Consider the following 20,783-nt stretch of genomic DNA (forward strand, 5'->3'; position numbering starts at 1 on the left):
GGTTGTTAATACACTCACTTATCTAAATATATCCATACACATATATTTATAAAGAAAAGTAAACACAGTGCAGTAAACTTGGTTTGTTTTTTAATATGCTTTACCACACCTCTCTGTGCTTTACCACACCTCTCTGTGCTTTACAATGCTTGCCTATGCTTTACCATACCTCCCTGTGCTTTACAATGCTTCCCTATGCTTTACCAGACCTCTCTGTGCTTTACAATGCTTCCCTATGCTTTACCAGACCTCTCTGTGCTTTACAATGCTTCCCTATGCTTTACCAGACCTCTCTGTGCTTTACAATGCTTGCCTATGCTTTACCAGACCTCTCTGCGCTTTACAATGCTTCCCTATGCTTTACCATAACTCCAAAGCGCTGGTGTGTAATTCAATATGCTAACATCACATTATTCAGCAGCTTTCATTCCACTTTGTGAAGCAGAATCAGTTCGATATTAGAGGGTGATGCAAAACTTTTGGCCACAGCTGTAGAATCACTTAATGAACACCCTGGTCATCGGTATGGCTTGTTTAGCCAAAAAAGCTCAGATCATTAAATTAACCCAGACAGACCCCACAGACAGACAGACCGACCCCACAATCTACCTGCTGAACAGGGATGCCAAGTGCCAGCTGCCCTGCTGGGGGTGTGTTGATGACAGGGCTCTGGAGCTGGGTGTAACCCTGTGTCTGTAGTTGCTGCTGCATAGGTTGCATGCTCTGCTGCTGAGGGTAACCAGTCCCTGGCATCTGTAACACACAAAACAGGCACGATAGGGGTTATTCAGAACTGTGCATCATCAACAACTGCTGCTGCTGCTGCTGCTGCAGAGTCACTTCCAATAGGAACTTGTTTGTTTGACGTCTCATCCGAAGGACGGAGCACAAGGAGGTTCAGTGACTTGCTCAGGGTCACACACACACACACACACACACACACACAGTGGATGAGTTGGGATCTGAACCTCCTTTTCTGAAATAAGAGAGGCTTTTCATAGAAAAAAAAACTCACCGCAGTGCCTTGCTGGTAGCTGCCCGGCTGTGGCTGGTGTGGTTGGTGACCCTGCTGGTACTGCTGGTACGGCTTCTGCAGTCCCGGGTCAGCCTGTTGCATGCTGGGAACCTGGTGGTGTCCGCTGAGGAGCTGGTCAGCGCCGGGGTCCGAGAACACAGTAGGACCGGCACAGCTCTCCCCGACACTGTCACCTGACAAAGCAGCACAGAGCACACAGTGAACATGGCCCGACCCTTCAAGCTTCAATCACACTGATGGAGGCACTGGAGCCCAAACGCTGGTCTGCTTGACTCGGTCTCTTCTAGTTTCAATAACACTGATGAAGGCACTGGAGCCCAAACGCTGGTCTGCTTGACTCAGTCTCTTCTAGTTTCAATAACACTGATGAAGGCACTGGAGCCCAAACGCTGGTCTGCTTGACTCAGTCTCTTCTAGTTTCAATAACACTGATGAAGGCACTGGAGCCCAAACGCTGGTCTGCTTGGCTCGGTCTCTTCTAATTTCAGTAACACTGATGAATGGCACTAGCCCTATAATCTGCTTCTAGTCTTACCTTACAATAAATCAAAGAGAACTGAGGAAGAATAATCTCTGTGTAATAAATGCAGAGTCATACCTGTGAAAGTGGAGCTCTGCCCAAGCTGCAGTTGCTGCTGCTGCTGCTGCTGCTGCCTCACATGCTGGTCCACCTCAGTGAGCTCCTCATCGTCTGCCAGGGTCCCTCCGGTCACCGAAGCCGTTGCCATGCCCCCTGCAGGCTGGCTGAGGGAGGGCAGCAGGCCACTGAGCTGGGAGCAGGTGGACATGCTGCCCCCTAGCGAGGGGGTCTGGGAGTCGCGACGCTCCTCGTAGCCGCGCAGCAGCTGCCGCGTCTCGCGGGACTTCTTGATCAGCGTGACCCGGTCGCGGATCGACTTCGCGACGACCTTTGAGTCGCTCTCGTTGAAGAAGCCCGATTTCACCTGCCACGATGATGATGATGATGATGATGATGATGATGATGACAATGTTAGGGGGCTATAACCCTTATGAAAGTTTACCCCAAGTGTTTTTGCAGTCCCCATCGCCCCCCCCCACCATGCTTTTCCCGTGGTTACACTCTTTTACTGTGTTTTTTAATATGCTTTACCACGCCCCCACCCCCATTGCCACGCCTCCCACCCCCATTGCCACACCCCCCACCCCCATTGCCACGCCCCCACCCCCATTCCCACGCCCCCCATTGCCACGCCCCCCACCCCATTACCACGCCCCACCCCACTGCCACGCCCTACCCCATTGCCACGCCCCCACCCCATTACCACGCCCCCACCCCCATTCCCACGCCCCCCCATTGCCATGCCCCCCATCCCCATTACCACACCCTCACCCCCATTGCCACGCCCCTGCCCCTCCTACTCCAGCCTCTCACCATCTCCTGTGTCACCCCCTCTGGCAGGTCATTCTCCAGGTCGTAGCTGAACTCGATGGCCTCGTTGTCTTTGTGCTTCCCTTTCAGCTTCTTGGGGTCCTCCACCCAAATCCGCAGGGCGAGGGAGTCCTTCACCCCGTCATCGTCCTCCGCCAGCTCCACGCGCACCCCGGTGTCCTCGGCGAAGAACGCGTGGGTCAGGAGGTCCTTAATAGAGAGTCTGCAGGGAAGAGGAGGAGGAGAACTTTACAATGCTTCCCTATGCTTTACCAGACCTCTCTGTGCTTTACAATGCTTCCCTATGCTTTACCATGCCTCTCTGTGCTTTACAATGCTTCCCTATGCTTTACCAGACCTCTCTGTGCTTTACAATGCTTCCCTATGCTTTACCAGACCTCTCTGTGCTTTACAATGCTTCGCTATGCTTTACCGTGCTGTATCACACTCTGCTGTATTTTTACTAGGGGACACTTTCCTCGGGGTCAGCGCAGCACCCACCTCTCACTTTTGTTCTGCCGGATGCACCCTCCAATGATCTCCTTTATCTCCGGGTCGCTCACCTTCTCGAAGCTGGCGGGTTTGATGCCCTGAGAAACGAAGCACAAGAAGCGAGCAGCTGAAACTCACTTGCTATTCAGCGACACGATTATTTTATTATCAAAAAACAAATAAAAAAAATAAATAAAAAATAAGAAGCAGCTGTTTAGGAGTTGAAACCCCCTCTGCCTCCCTGTACCCCCCTCTACCTCTCTGTACCCCTCCTCTACCCCCCTGTTCCTGGGTACTCACGCTGGTGACCTTGCGGTAGATCTGGGCTGCGTTCTGGCACTCAGAGTAGGGGTATTCCGACGTGGCCATCTCCAGCATACACATGCCGAAGGCGTAGACATCCACAGACTCATCATAGTGCTCCTCGTACATCTCTGGAGCCATGAACTCAGGGGTGCCTGCGAGGGAGGGAGGGAGGGAGGAGGGGGAGACCGGTGAGGAGACCAAGGCCACACAAACCAGCACAGAAACACAGGCCTCGCTCTTCACCTGGTGCAGAAAGAAGGGCCAGTGCAAAAACTGGACTGCACCTCTGGCCAAAGGCTCTGCATCCCCCTCTATATAGAATTAACTGATTGTGCTTCATGAAGTGGAATGAAAGCTGCTGAATAACATGACGTTAACATGTTGAATTACACACCAGCACTTAGGAGTTTTCCCCACATTACTTAACAAAAAAGGTGCTACTATTATATTAATACCACTGTGCTACTTTTACGGCTTGCTTCTGGAAGACTTTTTGTGATATCATTTGACGTTAAATAAAATATCTAAATTATGTTCCGACAGTTTTTTTCTTCAATTCATTGAAGCTGTATCAATTCTGAAGCTCTTAAAACAAGTATATAATAACGCAAGCAAAATTAAATAATTAAAACATTGGTCGTGTGTGTGTGTGTGTATATATATATATATATATATTATTTATTTCTTAGCAGACGCCCTTATCCAGGGCGACTTACAATTGTTACAAGATATCACATTATTTTTACATACAATTGCCCATTTATACAGTTGGGTTTTTTACTGGAGCAATCTAGGTAAAGTACCTTGCTCAAGGGTACAGCAGCAGTGTCCCCCCACCTGGGATTGAACCCACGACCCTCCGGTCAAGAGTCCAGAGCCCTGACCACTACTCCACACTGCTGCCCTTTTATTAAGTCAATTATAAAAGTGGCTGTGTTAATCAAAACACGACAGGGACTAACTTAAAAGGCTGGTGGCAAAAAAAAAAATTAAAACTAGCCACAGACCAGGAAATGAAACAGAATATTAATTATTAAACACATAATCAGAATTATCAAACAAGTACTCCATAAGTGTCTTTATTTTTGTATAAATCAGTGACTGTGCTCTCAACTCACTGAGTGCACTGCTACAGGTTCTGCATTAATAAAAACATCGGATCATTTAACAACGCTTTCCGACTGCAGCAAAAACACAAAAAACTGGGACAATCCCGGGTTTCCCGGGACGTCTGGTAGCCCTAGCTCGGGGGGAGGGGGGAGGCCCCCTGAAGCTGCTATTTTGGGGTTCCCGTACCGATCACGCTCTTGGCGAAGGACGTCCTCATGAGGGTGGCCAGTCCCAGGTCGCCGATCTTCACGGAGCCCGTGGGGCCGGTGATGAAAATGTTGTCGCACTTCAGGTCCCGGTGGATGATGGGAGGGGTCCTCGTGTGCAGGAAGTGAAGGCCCTTGAGGATCTGCCTGCACCAGCTTCGGAGGACCTTGGGCTTCATCACCTTGAAGCGCTTCAGGTACCTGCGGAGAGATCCGAGCAGTCGCTATGGAGGCATACTGTGTAACTGGTGCACCCAGACGCCCCTTTGATAGCTCAAGCATTTTTGGGGTTATTTAAACTGTTAGCCACACGTGGGGGACGTGGATCGCTGTATTTTTCGGACCCCCGTTACTTACTCTTTCATCCTAAAATCAGGCGCTCTAAAGCACTCACGTTTTGAGGGTGCCGGACGTCATGAGCTCGGTTACCAGGACGATGCACTTCTTCCCCTTCAGAGAGGACTCCCAGGAATCGTAGAAACGCACGATATTGGGGTGCTGGAGCCCCTTCAACATCTCCGCCTCCTCCTTGAAACGCTGCTGCTCCATCTTAGTCAGCTTCCGGTCCTGAAAACACACACAGCATCCCTTAGACTGAAAACACACACCAACACACACACACACGCACACACACACACACACACACACACACACACAGCATCCCTTAGACTGAAAACACAATGCTTCCCTATGCTTTCCCAGACCTCTCTGTGCTTTATAATGCTTCCCTATGCTTTCCCAGACCTCTCTGTGCTTTACAATGCTTCCCTATGCTTTACCACACCTCTCTGTGCTTTACAATGCTTCCCTATGCTTTACCAGACCTCTCTGTGCTTTACAATGCTTCCCTATGCTTTACCAGACCTCTGTGCTTTACAATGCTTCCCTATGCTTTACCAGACCTCTCTATGCTTTCCTATGCTTTCCCAGACCTCTCTGTGCTTTACAATGCTTCACCAGACCTCTCTGTGCTTTACAATGCTTCCCTATGCTTTATTACAGTTTGCTATGCTTTTACTGTTCGCTTTGTCAGGGTCTCTCATACAGAGAGTGCAAGAGAATGAAACACCCTCTCAACTTGACCAGAGGCAGACACCCGACACTTAGAAACACATTGCAAGTCCTTACACCTAAACATCGAGGGTGTGCAGGGTGCAGAGTCATCTTCAGCATTAAAAAAAAAAAAAAAATGTTTCATATCGATAGGATTTCCTGTGAGATGCAAATACGCCTCTGATTTCCTGGCATTGAGAATTTTTTTTTTTTTTTAAAAACTCGTTAAAAACAGCAGGGCCAGCTGATCATTCTGCAGCTCGCACAAGGCCTGCTCCACACACCCACACACACATTCAAAATGTAGCGGACTGGTGTTATCATGGCCAGCCACTTTCCTTATGCAGTTCGGCCTGTCCCAAAATAAAAATTTGCAAGCTGACATGCAACTCTCCTGTTCTGTCTGTACTGCCCTGGGGAGGGGGAGCGAGAGCGAGAGAGAGAGAGACCCAGTTAAAGCACAGTAGGGCACAGTCTGCTCTCATTGCACTGACAGAAACTCCCCGCCATCATACATGGATGTGCCTTCATAAAGGGCAGCAGTGTGGAGTAGTGGTTAGGGCTCTGGACTCTTGACCGGAGGGTTGTGGGTTCAATCCCCAGTGGGGGACACTGCTGCTGTACCCTTGAGCAAGGTACTTTACCTAGATTGCTCCAGTAAAAAACCCAACTGTATAAATGGGTAATTGTATGTAAAAATAAATGTGATATCTTGTAACAATTGTAAGTCGCCCTGGATAAGGGCGTCTGCTAAGAAATAAATAATAATAATAATAATAATCTTTTTATATGTGTCTGTTTTATTAAAATATTTTTGTATCTTTTTGTATTTTTTGTAATCCTTTTGTATGATGATTGTATTTGTGTTTTATTTGCTATTATTATTTATGGAGGAATTGCTTTGGCAAAACTTCTGCTGTAGCCATGCCAAATGCAACATCTTTGAATCTGAGAGAGAGAGAGAGAGAGGGGGGGGGAGGGGGGTGATGAACACTGCAGAACAGCTCTCCTCTCCCCTCCCCTCCCACTTTCACACGTCTAGCCATAAGCAAGCTGCTGCATGTGACTAGCAAAAATATCTCAGCAGAACGAAAAAAAACCTTTCAAGACAGAGTGGGTTCACAGAAATCAAAACGGCTCATCAGAGGTGAAAGGCAGGAATGAGAGGCTAGTGAATTAGCCAACTGTCTGTCTGTCTACCTCTCTGTCTGTCTGTCTCGCTCTCTCTGTCTGTCTGTCTGTCTCGCTCTCTCTGTCTGTCTTGCTCTCTGTCTGTCTCTGTCTGTCTGTCTGCCTATCTCGCTGTCTGTCTGTCTGTCTGTCTCACTCTGTCTGTCTGTCTGCCTGTCTCGCTCTCGCTCTCTCTCTCTGTCTGTCTGTCTGTCTGTCTGTCTGTGTCTGTCTGTCTGTCTGTCTGTCTGTCTCACTCTCTCTTTTAGCATAGGTACAGAAACCATGTTAAACTATGTTAAATGCAGAGGGAAAAGCATGGGGGGGGGGGGGGGGGGGGTGTAAAGTGACTGTGCAAATTTCCCAGGGTAAAAACTTTCAAAAGGGAACGGCCAGCGCAGCAACTCTAAAACCTGCAGATTCTGTGTACGAGTCTGTACAGCGTATCCTCTTTGCATTTGATTTAATTTACTTTTCTATTTAGGTATCACTCCCATAGAACGCAAACAGGAGAACGAATTATCTGAAACTCAAGCTGGGCTGTTGGTTGAGTGCTGTGTGTCCGAAACAAAGCACTTAGGAAGATGTTTACCATGAATGTCTCTCCTCGCTGTGCTTAACTTATTTTTGCACATGAATGCAACAGCCCACTTGGGGGTACGTAACATGCCGGTAATGGGGTGTTTATCTTGTAAATGATCACTTATTATCGAGGCAGGGAGAGGTGAGAAAGCACTGCTGTTCATCTGTGATATCACAGTATGGGTAACAACTTCTTAGGATCTCAATACAGGCGTACGAATCTAAGTGTGACACATGCAGACGGACAGACAGACAGACGGACGGATGTACAGATAATAGAAGGATGTACAGACAGACAGACAGACCCATATTAATCAGCAATTGGATACTCTACATAACATCAACACCAAGTTTCATCCCAAATTAATAAGCGGTGGTTTCCCAGATATATTACAAGGATAATGGATCAATTCATAAGTAATACTACGCTGGTGTTTATTTTACAGTGTGAGGGAGTGTTGATTAACATTCAGAAGACTGCCTCTCTCTTACTGAGCACCAAGAAGAGGAGGAGAGAACAAAGGCTCGAGTCTTCATGCTGAGCCACGAACGACTGCATCAGTGGTCTGCGGTTATACAGGGGGCCACGGAAGGCCACAGCACAAGAGACAAGAGAACAGGCAGGCGATTATTCCGCAGAGGGAAGTTCTCAGTCTGCTTCGTGGCGTGCCCAAGCAACAGGGCAGACAACGGGCAGGATCGCAGGCAGCTGCTCGGCAAACACAGCGCAGCTTGTGAATAAAACCGAGTTCAACATCATCAAGGTTTTATTGTGCAGCTGGCAATTCAGCAGCAAGCGCTGGCAGATTTGATAATTCGTGGGTTCATTAGACACAGAGAAAGAGAGCGAGCGAGTGAAAGAGAGAGAGAGAGAGAGAGAGAGAGAGACAGAGAGAGTCACTGAAAGGCTTTGTTTAGCTTGTTCTCAAATCACGGTTTGTAATGTTCTTTATTGCTACTCAATAACAGGTCTGAAACTCAACGCGGCAGGCTATGTTTAAAGAAAAAAACACCTCATCTGTACAATGCATTCTGTTCTCCTTCTTCATTTGACCCATTTTAATACCGTCATATATGCATAAAAAATGAAAAGGCAGTTTAATCCCCTCGGATTCTGTAGTGGGGCCCCCACCTTCACCCCCAAAAAGCTTTTCACAATCATACAGTAGCCCCTCGCTACCCTTACTTATGTAAGGGTTTCTTTAACAAGCTTTCACTGTGCTCTTGCTCTGGGATACTCTGATACGGGGCTGGGGGGCGTTGGGGGGGGCGGGTATGACACAGTACCTGCAGCTCGCACCAGGCCACCTCCACCCAGGTGTCAGTGTCCAGCCCCTTGTAGACGGTCTTGAAGGCTCCCCTGCCCAGCTCGATGTCGAACTTGAGGAAGCGGCCCCCGGGCGAGGTGGCCACAGCCTTCATCTCCGCCTCCTCCTCCAGCTCCTTCTCTGTCCTCACTCTGGCCGCGGCGGCGATGGCAGCAGCGGCGGTGGTGTTGGCCGGTCGGTCCTTACCGGGGGTGGAGTTGTCGGTTTGCCGAGGGTCGCGGGCTGCAGGAGGCGCCGTTGAAGACAGCGGGGCCCCGGGGCTGTTGGCAAACACACTGTCGGAGCTCTCCGTGAGAGTGCCGTCCCGTTTAGCGATTTCTCTCTCCTCCTCTTCCTCGCACAGCTCCACACTCTTGCGGAAGAAACGCTTGTTGTTCTCCCTCCCGCCACTAGAGGAGCCGGACTTGGAGACCCCCGCTCCCACGGCGTCGCTGGCGTCCATCCCGCCGCGGGAGGCAGGCTGCTTTATTCTCAGGGACGGGGAAGATGGAGGGCTTGAAGCAGGGACCGGCGCACTGCAAGTGGAGGGCAGAAGGACCAAGGCTGCAGTTTTACCCACTTCAGCGCCGTTCCTGTTGCCCCCAGGGCTGCTCTCGCTGCCCCCCTCTCTCTCCGGCACCCTCCTCTTCTCCACACTCACTCCATCAGTTTTTTCCGGTTCCTCGGTGCCAGCTGGTTCGCCTGCGTCTGTCGCCATCGAAAAGTCTTCCTCCCTCTCACTTTCACACTCTCTCTGTCTCTCTCGTCGCCTACACCCCCCCTTCTCCTCCTCCAGTCAACTGTCTCGCTCTCTCCTTTCCTCCCTCAGGACATCCTGACAGCAAGCTGTAAACTTGGGGTGCAACTTTTACTTCTAAAACTATTAGAAAATAGAGATGAACTATTATTATTATTTTTTTTTTTTTTTTAAATTAAAAAATATATATATCTTTACAGTGTTTTTTGCGTTGCCCGGTTTTGTTTCCGGTAGAAAGTGAGAGAGGGCGGGAAAAATATATAATTGGATACAGCGACGTCTTCAAGTAAATCCTGCAAGAAAAAAAAAATGAAAAAAAATTAGATTTTATAAGTCTACCTCTACCTCCGCTACGCTCCCCTGCCTCCAGAGCCCGCTCCTTCTCCACCCTCGCTCCGCAGTGGTGGAATGACCTTCCTACAGATGTCAGGACTGCCCAGTCCCTGACCACATTCCGGCGCCTCCTTAAGACTCACCTCTTCAAACAGCACCTGTAGAACTCCTCTGTTTGTATCCTGGGACACTATCACCCTTCATTTAAATGTGCTTTATTTTGCTCTTATCTGCCCCCTATTGTACTGCATTTAATCCTGTACTTCAGAATACTGTAATCTGCCAAGTGTTTAACCTGCAGTACTTTGTATTTAAACACATCCTGATGTAACTATCACTATTTAATCATATCCTGATGTAACTATCACTATTATCTGCTGTATTATTGAATTGTGGTTTGTCACACTTGTACTTTGCTTGAACAAAAGTTATTGTATTTCTTGCTCTTATTGTATTGCTTGTATTGTAACACTTAATGTATTTGCTTACGATTGTAAGTCGCCCTGGATAAGGGCGTCTGCTAAGAAATAAATTATAATAATAATAACTACAACTCCCAGAATGCTCTGCGCTTCCTGCTGCTGCTGCAGAGGCCGTCACACAATTTCCAACAGCCGAAACTGAACTACAACTCCCAGAACGCTCTGCGCTTCCTGCTGCTGCTGCAGAGGCCGTCACACAATTTCCAACAGCCGAAACTGAACTACAACTCCCAGAATGCAGCGTGCTTTTCTGCTGCTGCAGAGGCCCTCACATTACCAGAGCCTGTTGAAGCAGAGACAGGCAGTCTAAGAGGTGGCTGAACAATGCCTCGTGCCGACAGGCTTGGATCAATCAAAGCCTTTTAAAAACCAGGGAGGGGGAAAGCACAGCGTGGTGGAAGCACGGTGAAGCAGAGGGCAGCCTTGGAAAGCACAAATAGCACTGACCGTTGATTTTCAAAGCTCTTACCTCTCGTTATCTTTATAGTGCTGCTGATTCATGAGGTTATTCACGTCATCATATTTAATATACGAGGATAAAGATGAGCTAATGCATACCAGTGCTGCAGCCAGACGCTCCCAAAGTCTCTGAACTGCCACACGTCTAATCATTAAGTACCTGGGAATGCGGCAACAGAAACTTCTCATCGGCAGCTCTGGCCAAATAAGAGGGAAGGGAATGGACTCCTTTAAAGGGGACCGGCGATAATGTTAATAAAGCCAGTAATGCTTCGGATGAGACGTCAAACAAACAAGCTCCTATTTGAAGTGACTCTGCAGCAGCAGCAGCAGTTGTTGATGATGCAGAGTTCACCCCCCTAGTCTCTGTAAGTCACTTTGGATAACAGCATCTGCTAAATGACTAATAATAATAATAATAATAATAATAATAATAATAATAATATTTATAATAAGGTATGGAAATGGATTTGAAAGCCGTTGAACAGCAGGTGCACAGCCCCAGAGAAGGGAGATCCACCCCACTGCTTTCACACTCAGATTAATCACCGTGGCTCATTCCAAGTCACATCAATGAACCAGCACAGGCCTGTCCACACACGCATTATAATCATTATTATTTATTTCTTAGCAGACGCCCTTATCCAGAGCGACTTACAATTGTTACAAGATATCACATTTTACATTATTTCACATTATACAGAAAATATCACATTATTTTTACATACAATTACCCATTTATACAGTTGGGTTTTTTACTGGAGCAATCTAGGTAAAGTACCTTGCTCAAGAGTACAGCAGCAGTGTCCCCCCACCTGGGATTGAACCCACGACCCTCCGGTCAAGAGTCCAGAGCCCTAACCACTACTCCACACATCATCTGCATTCCTCAAGAGTCACATGACCCTCCCACGTGTGCGTGTGTGTGTGTGTGTGTGTGTGTGACTCCGACCGCCTCCACTGTATAAGACGAGGCTAAACTGGGGTAAACACCAGGAGACCATAAAAAAAAGGGGGGACGTGGCTTTTGTACAAAATAAAAAGAAGAAGGTATAATTTTTCTCACTAGAGACAGAAACACAAGAAACACAGACTTCTGTTTTAAAGCCTGCAGAATGGTTCTGGTTCACTATTTGAACTTGTGACCCAAATCTGCATGCCTTAGAGAATTCTGTGTTGTATAGCCGCTAAAAACCCCCACCTCCCCACCTCGGGTCTCAAAGCAAGCAGACTTAACCTCACTTCACCTCCTTGTGCTCCGTCCTTCGGATGAGACATGACTGACATGTATGTTCTGCATCTGGGGCATGCCCCATAAAACATACCAAAATAAAAACCAACAGCTTGCTGAAATGCAGCCGAGCCTGTGATCCGAGTTTGCGAAAGCACCGGAGCACGACAGACAAAAACTGCTGAAATATTCAAAACTGCCTTGCTATCTCCCCAGGTGCATCAGGCTGACCTGATCTGACAGTAATGGGTGTGTAATTAATAATTAGATGAATGTTGTTCTTCAGTCAGGTGGAGGGGGGGGGGGGGGGGGGGGCTGACGCACACTCTAATACTCAAGACAACATGCCTCTTTAAAAAATAACAATTCAGACCTCACTGCTCACCCCAGACACTTTAGAAGGGGACCAAGACTTTTTTTTTTTTACATATATGAACAGGAATTGAAACTCCCGTTGCATAGCAGTCTGATCCATTCCTGGTTTCACTGGGAGTTTAATAATAAGACACTTGTTACCTAGACGGTGGAAATGACCTGGCTGTGGACTGCGATGTAATCTGACACCAGTTAAAACATCCCTTATCTGTCACACTGCAACACCCAGAGGAGAGGAATGAACTTTCACAGCGAAATATCCCACGATACTAGTTCAAGCTCCTGGCTCAGCGAACGGATACAGTGTTTATAACAGCAACATAAAACAATAAAGAATGCATTGCTGGAGCCAGGCTCCATGGAAAAGAGGGCTGTCCTAACACATCCTGTCACAATGATCAATGACCCCGTCTCTTCTCTTCTGTTAATTATATATATATATATATATATATATATATATATATATATATATATATATATATATATATATATATATATATATATTGGTGCCCAGTGAGATCCAGATGCCAAGCAAATGCAATCAAAATGATCTGCATTAAAAAAAAAAAACGTGTGCTGGTAAATTAAACCGTATAAATAATTTAATTTACACTAATGCGTTCTCCGAATTAATATTGAAAAAAAAATAAAACCCTCTTTTAAAATCGTGTTAAATAAATGCCAGTCACCATCTGGAGCGTTCTGGTTATGAATCTGCTAGTGCAGTAACGGGATGAGCAATTAAAATGCTGAAAGGAATGTAATGAGATGATTGATTGATGATCGCTCGTTAACGTGGCTTCCTCGGGACTCAGTCAAACTCGCTCTTATGCGTCATTATTTACTGTATTCTTTCACGATTATTCGAATTTGATCTGATTTGAAACTGATTTTCCTGTATTTTATAACTCTTATCTGCAACGTGATACTCTGTACTGTGAAACACTGTACTGCGATATCTTGTAACAATTGTAAGTAGCCCTGAATAAGGGTGTCTGTTAAGAAATAACAATAATAACAATAATAATAATAATAAGCACTAAATTACAGGTAAAAAAAGAAGTGAAAAATGCAGAGCTGCATGAACAGCTGCTCCCAGTCAGCCTGCGCTCTGCGGAGCCTCACTCAAGGACAGATCAATTCATTCAGAGCAGGGTTAGCAGGGAGGTCCGATTCTTGTTTAGACTCCCCCTGTTGATTTTCAACACTATAACCGAGCAAGGGGGAGATCTGTTTCAGACAAACACAGGGAGGAAATCATTATAACAGAACTGGCCACAGCATTTATAAGTTTAGGAACTGCAGGGCATGGAAATCAGACTCCTATTGCACAGCAGTGTCACCCAGTCCAGGTTTTACTACCAGCTTGACTTGCCACCCTGTGTCTAGGCAACAAGCTCAGGTGCGTCTTATTAGACTTGTGTGTGTGTCTCAGTGTGTGTCCAGGGATGGAAGTAAGACTCCCATTGCATAGCAGTTTGATCCATTCCTGGTTTAACTTTGATAAAAACAACTCAACACCTAAAGTGCAGCTGAGCTAAATTTCTGGCTCATTTAAGTCTGGCAAGTTGTCGTGGGCCCCACGCTGCTTTCAGAGGAGAAGGGGGGCAATCCAGAAACCGGCCGAGCCAAGAAAGACATTTCAAGAATGTCTTTGAGAGAGACCAGGGCTGCGTAGGCTGTTAATCGCGGTCAGCCCTGGGAGGAAAGCACACGATGAAACACATTACCCTTATGTATCAGGCCACTAGAACACCAATGCGATTAGACATAAAAAGAAAACCTGGCATTATCGTGCTTTACAGACTGTTGATTCAAGATAAAAGCAACAGTCATTCTCTGATTGGCGAGTCATGAGGCACAGCCCCAGTTCGACAGGTTTACTAGAAATGAATGCCACATTCTTCATGGTATTTAGATACCAGTCTGGGCTGTCGAACCCGGCGCGCAAAACAACACCTGTGGGAAACCTAGATTTCTAAAAATGATTTTACATCTTGGATTTTCCGATAACCAAAGCCTGGACTGACTATCCCTCCTCCAACTATGCACTGGACTTGCCTGACCTACTGTAGATACTTCTTATCTCATCTTGTATTCCAGCAGCATTATTATCAGCCCTTGCTGTAAACTACACTGTGTTTAAATACGAAGCTTGCATTGTAACCCTGTGCTGCCCTGTGACACCTGTGTGAGTCTCCTGGGATAAAGGCATCTGGCAAGTAAACTAATTATTATTATTATTATTATTATTATTATTATTATTATTATTATTATTATTATTATTATTATTATAGCACACTGAATTAGAACATAAGAAAGTTTACAAACGAGAGGAGGCCATTCAGCCCATCTTGCTCGTTTGGTTGTTAGTAGCTTATTGATCCCAGAATCTCATCAAGCAGCTTCTTGAAGGATCCCAGGGTGTCAGCTTCAACAACATTACTGGGGAGTTGGTTCCAGACCCTCACAATTCTCTGTGTAAAAAAGTGCCTCCTATTTTCTGTTCTGAATGCCCCTTTATCTAATCTCCATTTGTGACCCCTGGTCCTTGTTTCTTTTTTCAGGTCAAAGAAGTCCCCCGGGTCGACACTGTCTATACGTTTTAGGATTTTGAATGTTTGAATCAGATCGCCGCGTAGTCTTCTTTGTTCAAGACTGAATAGATTAAATTCTTTTAGCCTGTCTGCATACGACATGCCTTTTAAACCCGGGATAATTCTGGTTGCTCTTCTTTGCACTCTTTCTAGAGCAGCAATATCCAGCGATCTTGTTTGGTAATGTTAGGGGACTGGTAGAGCGTTTTTTTTTTTTTTTTTTAGGTCACTGCTGTTTATAAGCGCATCAGCAAAAAAAAAAAGCATCAGCGTCGCTTGGCCTAGAAGCTAAACCACTACAATCTAACAATCTAACCTGCCGTGCAGCAGCAGCCAGCATCTTAATTCACACTCAACTTGGGCGCAATGGTTTTGAGTCCTGATTCATCGTCAACTACAGTAAGAGATCTAGCACACAGCCAGAGCAAGCACACCTAGACTAACCCACACAATGGGGCTTTAATGCAAAGTGAGGCAGCCAGGCGCTGATCAACCACACGATTTCCTTTGTTTAAAGTGCACTATTAATCCGAGACCCTGTCTGACAGACACAGCTACTTAGAGGGGTACGCAAAATTAATAAATAGAAAACTTTACTCTAACACTGCATCAATACAGCAGTGTGGAGTAGTGGTTAGGGCTCTGGACTCTTGACCAGAGGGTTGTGGGTTCAATCCCAGGTGGGGGGGACACTGCTGCTGTACCCTTGAGCAAGGTACTTTACCTAGATTGCTCCAGTAAAAACCCAACTGTATAAATGGGTAATTGTATGTAAAATAATGTGATTTCTGTATAATGTGAAATAATGTATAATGTGATATCTTGTAACAATTGTAAGTCGCCCTGGATAAGGGCGTCTGCTAAGAAATAAATAATAATAATAATAATAATACAGCCAGTATGTTCATATAGGTGTTTTTTTTTATTTTTTATGTCTCAATCCTAAAATTTTAGCTTCTGCACAGTTACGGCAAATGTTATGCTTCACCTAAAAAACAATACGAACATAATTTAGATTTTTTTTTTTATTATCATGTAAATCAAAGAAACTGAAGAAGCCATAATAAGCAGTTCAGTATTTTAGGATTTCGAAACGTCAGATTTTTCAATTGAAGTCCCCCCCCCCCCGCCACGTGAAGTATCTGGTAAAGCTCCGAAGCGCTGGTGCGTGTAATTCAACACGTTAACGTCACGTTATTCAGCGGGTTTCATGGGTTCATGTTCTTGAGGGTGATGCTGATCGGTTCTGCAGCACTCAATCGCTCATCTCCCCCGAGAGAATCGCTCACAACCCTGCTGACGATTAATCCCAGACCCAAGAGACACTGTCCACAACCTCAGCATGAGAAGGGGGGGGGGGGGGTAGGTGTGTGGGAGGGGGAAGCAGACACAAAAAGCCAGGCTGGAGTTGTGGTTTGCCACCAAAATGATCTTTTTCTGAGTCCTAAAGAGTTTTGACACACTTTGCCTTCAACAACTTACAACATTGTTTTTTTTTTTTTAAAACAAATCTACGAGGACATTTCAATTTTTATTAACTGGTCACAATAAAATAATTATATATTATATATATCTATTAAAAAAAAAACACAAGTGTATTTTCAAAACCTCCCCCTACAGCATGTTTGAAAATACCTGAATAAACTTTATAAACAGCTCTACCAGAGAGTCAGGAAATGCCAGTCTTTGTTTAATTCATCAGAAACAGGCTTCGAAAACATTCCCTAAACCAGCCCGGTTTTGCGTGCAGGTTCCACCCTATGAAGTGAAAACACAAACCTCCCCATCGCGGAAGACATCGCAACGCCTGGGCTGAGTCACAGCGATGGGACAGGTGCAGCCAAGGGCAGCAAAAATAATTCACTTTTCCAAAAGCAGGCCCTTTGGGACCTCTTGGAATGAGCATCCTACTCCAAAGTCATCGTGACATCATCATCATCATCATCCAATCAATTCATATTATTCTTATATCGCCGAAGAAAGACTTGCAGTCCGAAATCTCCTGAATTATTATTTTTATCAATTACTCACACCTCTTAGCAGACGCCCTTATCCAGGGCGACTTACAATTGTTACAAGATATCACATTATTTTTTCATACAATTCCCCATTTATACAGTTGGGTTTTTACTGGAGCAATCTAGGTAAAGTACCTTGCTCAAGGGTACAGCAGCAGTGTCCCCCCCACCTGGGATTGAACCCACGACCCTCTGGTCAAGAGTCCAGAGCCCTAACCACTACTCCACACCTCCCTCACCTTTCTCTTTCTGATTTTACTCAAGTACATAAATATTTAAAATCCACGCATACAACATGTAAACTCGCTCAATTAATGAAAACGACTGGGTTCAATACCTTGCTGTAGACCGAAGGAAAGCTGTGAATATAAATTAAGGGGACGGCACCAGACGGGAAAGGCAGGTTTTAAGTTACAAGCTAAAACTCACATTGAATTTCAGACTGTCGTTCATCGCACTCTGTTATTAACACACCCTCGGCTGACTCTGAGAAATCAATCAGCAGCATTGAAGAACGACAGCAGAAACGATAGTGCCTCACTTCGCAGGCTCTTTCATGAGTCCGGCCGAGAGGTCAGGGGAGTTTGAACCTGGGTCAGACTTCAGGCTTGAAACCTTTTCAGCCACTCCGATTGTGGCGTTTTGAAGATACAGCAAAATAAAATAAAATAAATATTGGGAAAAGCTGCTTGGAGCTGCAGTTTAGAGAAATAAAAATAAATAACTAAATCAATCAATCAACCCAACTGAAATGAAAACGAAGCCTCTGTCTGAAACCACAACGTTCACCCACACAACAGCATTAACATCAACTTATCAGCTGCTTATCATAATTCTCAACACAAAGCCAGACACCTTATCAGGGCAGGCACACTTGAGACGAGATTCAAACTGTGCCGATTTCTGAGCACCACACAGGCAAAACGAAAAAAAAAAAAAACTTACATAACTGCTCCCCAAACAAAGACTGCACGATGCAGCTCATGTGTACACTCAGAGATGGCAGGAAGACTCCTCTCATCCAGTCCAGGTTTTACTACCAGCTTGATCAGCCACAGTGTTTATAGATACAGGGATGACAATCAGACTCCTATTGCACAGCAGTGTCGCCCAGTCCAGCTTGATCAGCCCCCAGTGTGTCTAGCTAACAAGCTCAGGTGTGTCTGATTATTAAACTCCTAGTGAAACCAGGACTGGATCGCACTGCTGTGCAGCGGGAGTCTGACTTCCTGCTCCATGCAGTAACATACTGTGTGTAACTTCTGTCTGTATTATTTATGGTCCCAGTTCTGGTTTGCCTGCGTTACAGGATGTTGTTCTTTTCAAATGCCACCACAAAGCTGCTCCTTTCAAACCACAACAGTTATGTTTTTTTTTTCCAAACTGTGCATAACAACCAGCAATTAAATCATAAAAATATAAAATTCTGTACCATATATAAGCTACAGGGATGGGAATCAGACTCCTGCTGCGTAGCAGGTTGATCCAGTCCTGGTTTCACTAGGAGTTTAATAATCAGACACTCCTGAGCTTGTTTAGCTAGACACACTGGGGGCTGATCAAGCTGGTTGTAAAACCTGGACTGGATCACACTGCTGTGCAATAGGAGCCTGATTGCCATCTCTGATGAGATCCTTTGAGCTAATATATCTCCATTTCTATTCAAAGATCACGTTGTAACTATCACCACACGCACTAAACCAGTCATGTTTTCTATTGAAATTCAAGTGTCGTTATAAGAACAGTAATATTTTATTACTGTCTGTATAAATTACGAAACGAAACCTGTTTTTAATACGACTAATAAACTAAAGCACTTCCGGGTGAAAAATTAAACAATTCAAATTCAAATTACTGTCTATCAGATGACATGAATTAATCCTGAACGCTACAATATAGAACTAAGGCGGCCGCCGATAAATATATATATATATATATATATATATATATATATATATATATATATATATATATATAAATATCAGGCTACCGCGCTTCTAATCAATAATTGATCAAAGACGAACACCACATAAAAATGAAAAAAAATATATACATACATGTCCAAATAATCTAGAAGATTGTCTTCACAGCAAGATTTAAAAACGTATATTATTAATCGCAACTCCATGCGTTTGTTTTGTTTTGTTTTTTTGTCAACCATGTCACGCAGAAATGTAAACATTGCTGACAGGCACAGGAGCTGCGCTACAGATTTACTCAGCAATGCAGGAGGAAACCGAAAATAAAAAGATCCGTCAAACAACCCCGGTACGATTTTTATAAAGCATTTTTTTAAAAACCCACAGAAACACCAGATTTCGCTCTCTCGTTATACGTGATCACATTTTTCACCACAGATTTCTCCAAACACACAATCATTGAAATTGCAGAACACGGGTTTTAAATTATTAGACGTATTTTTTCACCTGTCTGCTTTTTCTACCGAGGACAACGCAAGAGACAGTCAATTATATATATATATATATATATATATATATATATATATATATATATATATATATATATATATATATATATATATATAAACACACACACACACCGAAATTAAATCTGGATAAGAAAACGTTTAATTACCTCTATTTTTTTTCCGTTGGGTTAATTTTTTCACAGCGTCCAGTATCGGGGTTTTGAGCAAAAGAAACAGTAAAAGAAAATATATATATATATATATATATACAATATCCAGTGCTAATATTGTCTAAGAATAAAACAGAAAAGCGTTTAGTCGGTTAATTCCAAAACCAGTACAAGTGGTCTTCCGTTACGACGTGCCACCCCTCGGAGGGGTATTGTAACTCTTTTTTCTTTTAATTAATATATATATATATATTTTTTTTTTTAATTGAGCACTGCTTGGTGGTGTATTTGTCGATATAATTATTATTATCTCTTATATTTATTATTATCTCTTCCTCACACAAACACAGCGGCGGCGGCGGCGGCGGCTCGCCGAACAACTGACACGCTCTCGCTTCTCGCCTCGAGCCCCGAGCCGCCCCCCCCCCGCCAAGCGCGCACGCGGGCGCGCGCCAGCTCTTTAACACAACGTCACTCCTCCGGGAACGGCGGCGGCGGCGGCGCGCACGTCACTGACCACATGTATGTATTTATGTATGTTATTTAGTTATTGTTAGTCTGTCTGTGTCTGTGTCTATATATATATATATATATATATATATATATATATATATATATATATATAATTGATTTCTTAGCAGACGCACTGATCCGGGGTGACTTACAATTGTTACAAGATATCACATTATACATTATTTCACATTATACAGATATCACATTATTTTTACATACAATTACCCGTTTATACAGTTGGGTTTTTACTGGAGCAATCTAGGTAAAGTACCTTGCTCAAGGGTACAGCAGCAGTGTCCCCCCCCACCTGGGATTGAACCCACAACCCTCCGGTCAAGAGTCCAGAGCCCTGACCACTACTCCACACTGCTGCCCTATAAGCGCGTGATGATGTGTTGAGGCGCACAAATACTTCTAATAGAAACACACAAACACACCTTTTTTATTATTCAATATGTAAACACATAGAATGCACGCACACACACACACACACACACACACACACACACACACACACACACACACACACATATATATATATACATATTGTGAGACAGCAGGGAGGGGGTTGAAACCTCCCTGCAGGAAAACATGTGCGGGAGGCACATTTTTGGTTTGTTAATTGTTTGATTGTCTTTTGTTAATTGTTTTATTGATTAATCATTACCTGCACCTGGCTACTATTGAAAATTGGAGCCAGGTGCAGGGTATTTAAGGAGAGCAGTCAGTGTGCTCTGGGCGGCTGTGCTGGTGTGTGGGTACAGCCGT

General features: G+C 44.8%; 1 protein-coding gene across 6 annotated transcripts in view; it reads right to left on the bottom strand.

The window, feature by feature from the left end:
* Window positions 1-19,944, bottom strand: part of si:dkey-151g10.3 (serine/threonine-protein kinase WNK3) — a 35,857-nt gene extending 15,913 nt beyond the window's left edge. Inside the window, exons 1-10 of one of the 6 annotated variants that reach the window (XM_034002640.3) lie at window positions 19,500-19,942; window positions 8,633-9,702; window positions 4,935-5,107; window positions 4,521-4,741; window positions 3,219-3,376; window positions 2,928-3,016; window positions 2,430-2,649; window positions 1,635-1,980; window positions 1,016-1,209; window positions 610-753 (exon numbers count right to left, since the gene is read on the bottom strand). In XM_034002640.3, coding sequence (XP_033858531.3) covers window positions 610-753; window positions 1,016-1,209; window positions 1,635-1,980; window positions 2,430-2,649; window positions 2,928-3,016; window positions 3,219-3,376; window positions 4,521-4,741; window positions 4,935-5,107; window positions 8,633-9,370 — 2,283 coding nt within the window. In that variant the 5' untranslated portion in view covers window positions 9,371-9,702; window positions 19,500-19,942. Of the gene's footprint in view, window positions 1-609; window positions 754-1,015; window positions 1,210-1,634; window positions 1,981-2,429; window positions 2,650-2,927; window positions 3,017-3,218; window positions 3,377-4,520; window positions 4,742-4,934; window positions 5,108-8,632; window positions 9,703-18,961; window positions 19,268-19,499 lie in introns of those variants that run through there. The other 5 variants (XM_034002639.3, XM_034002641.3, XM_034002643.3 and 2 more) reach the window with 5 other exon arrangements.
* Window positions 19,945-20,783: the final 839 nt, after the last annotated feature.

This window comes from Acipenser ruthenus, unplaced genomic scaffold (assembly GCF_902713425.1).
Source record: "Acipenser ruthenus unplaced genomic scaffold, fAciRut3.2 maternal haplotype, whole genome shotgun sequence".
NCBI lineage: Eukaryota > Metazoa > Chordata > Actinopteri > Acipenseriformes > Acipenseridae > Acipenser > Acipenser ruthenus.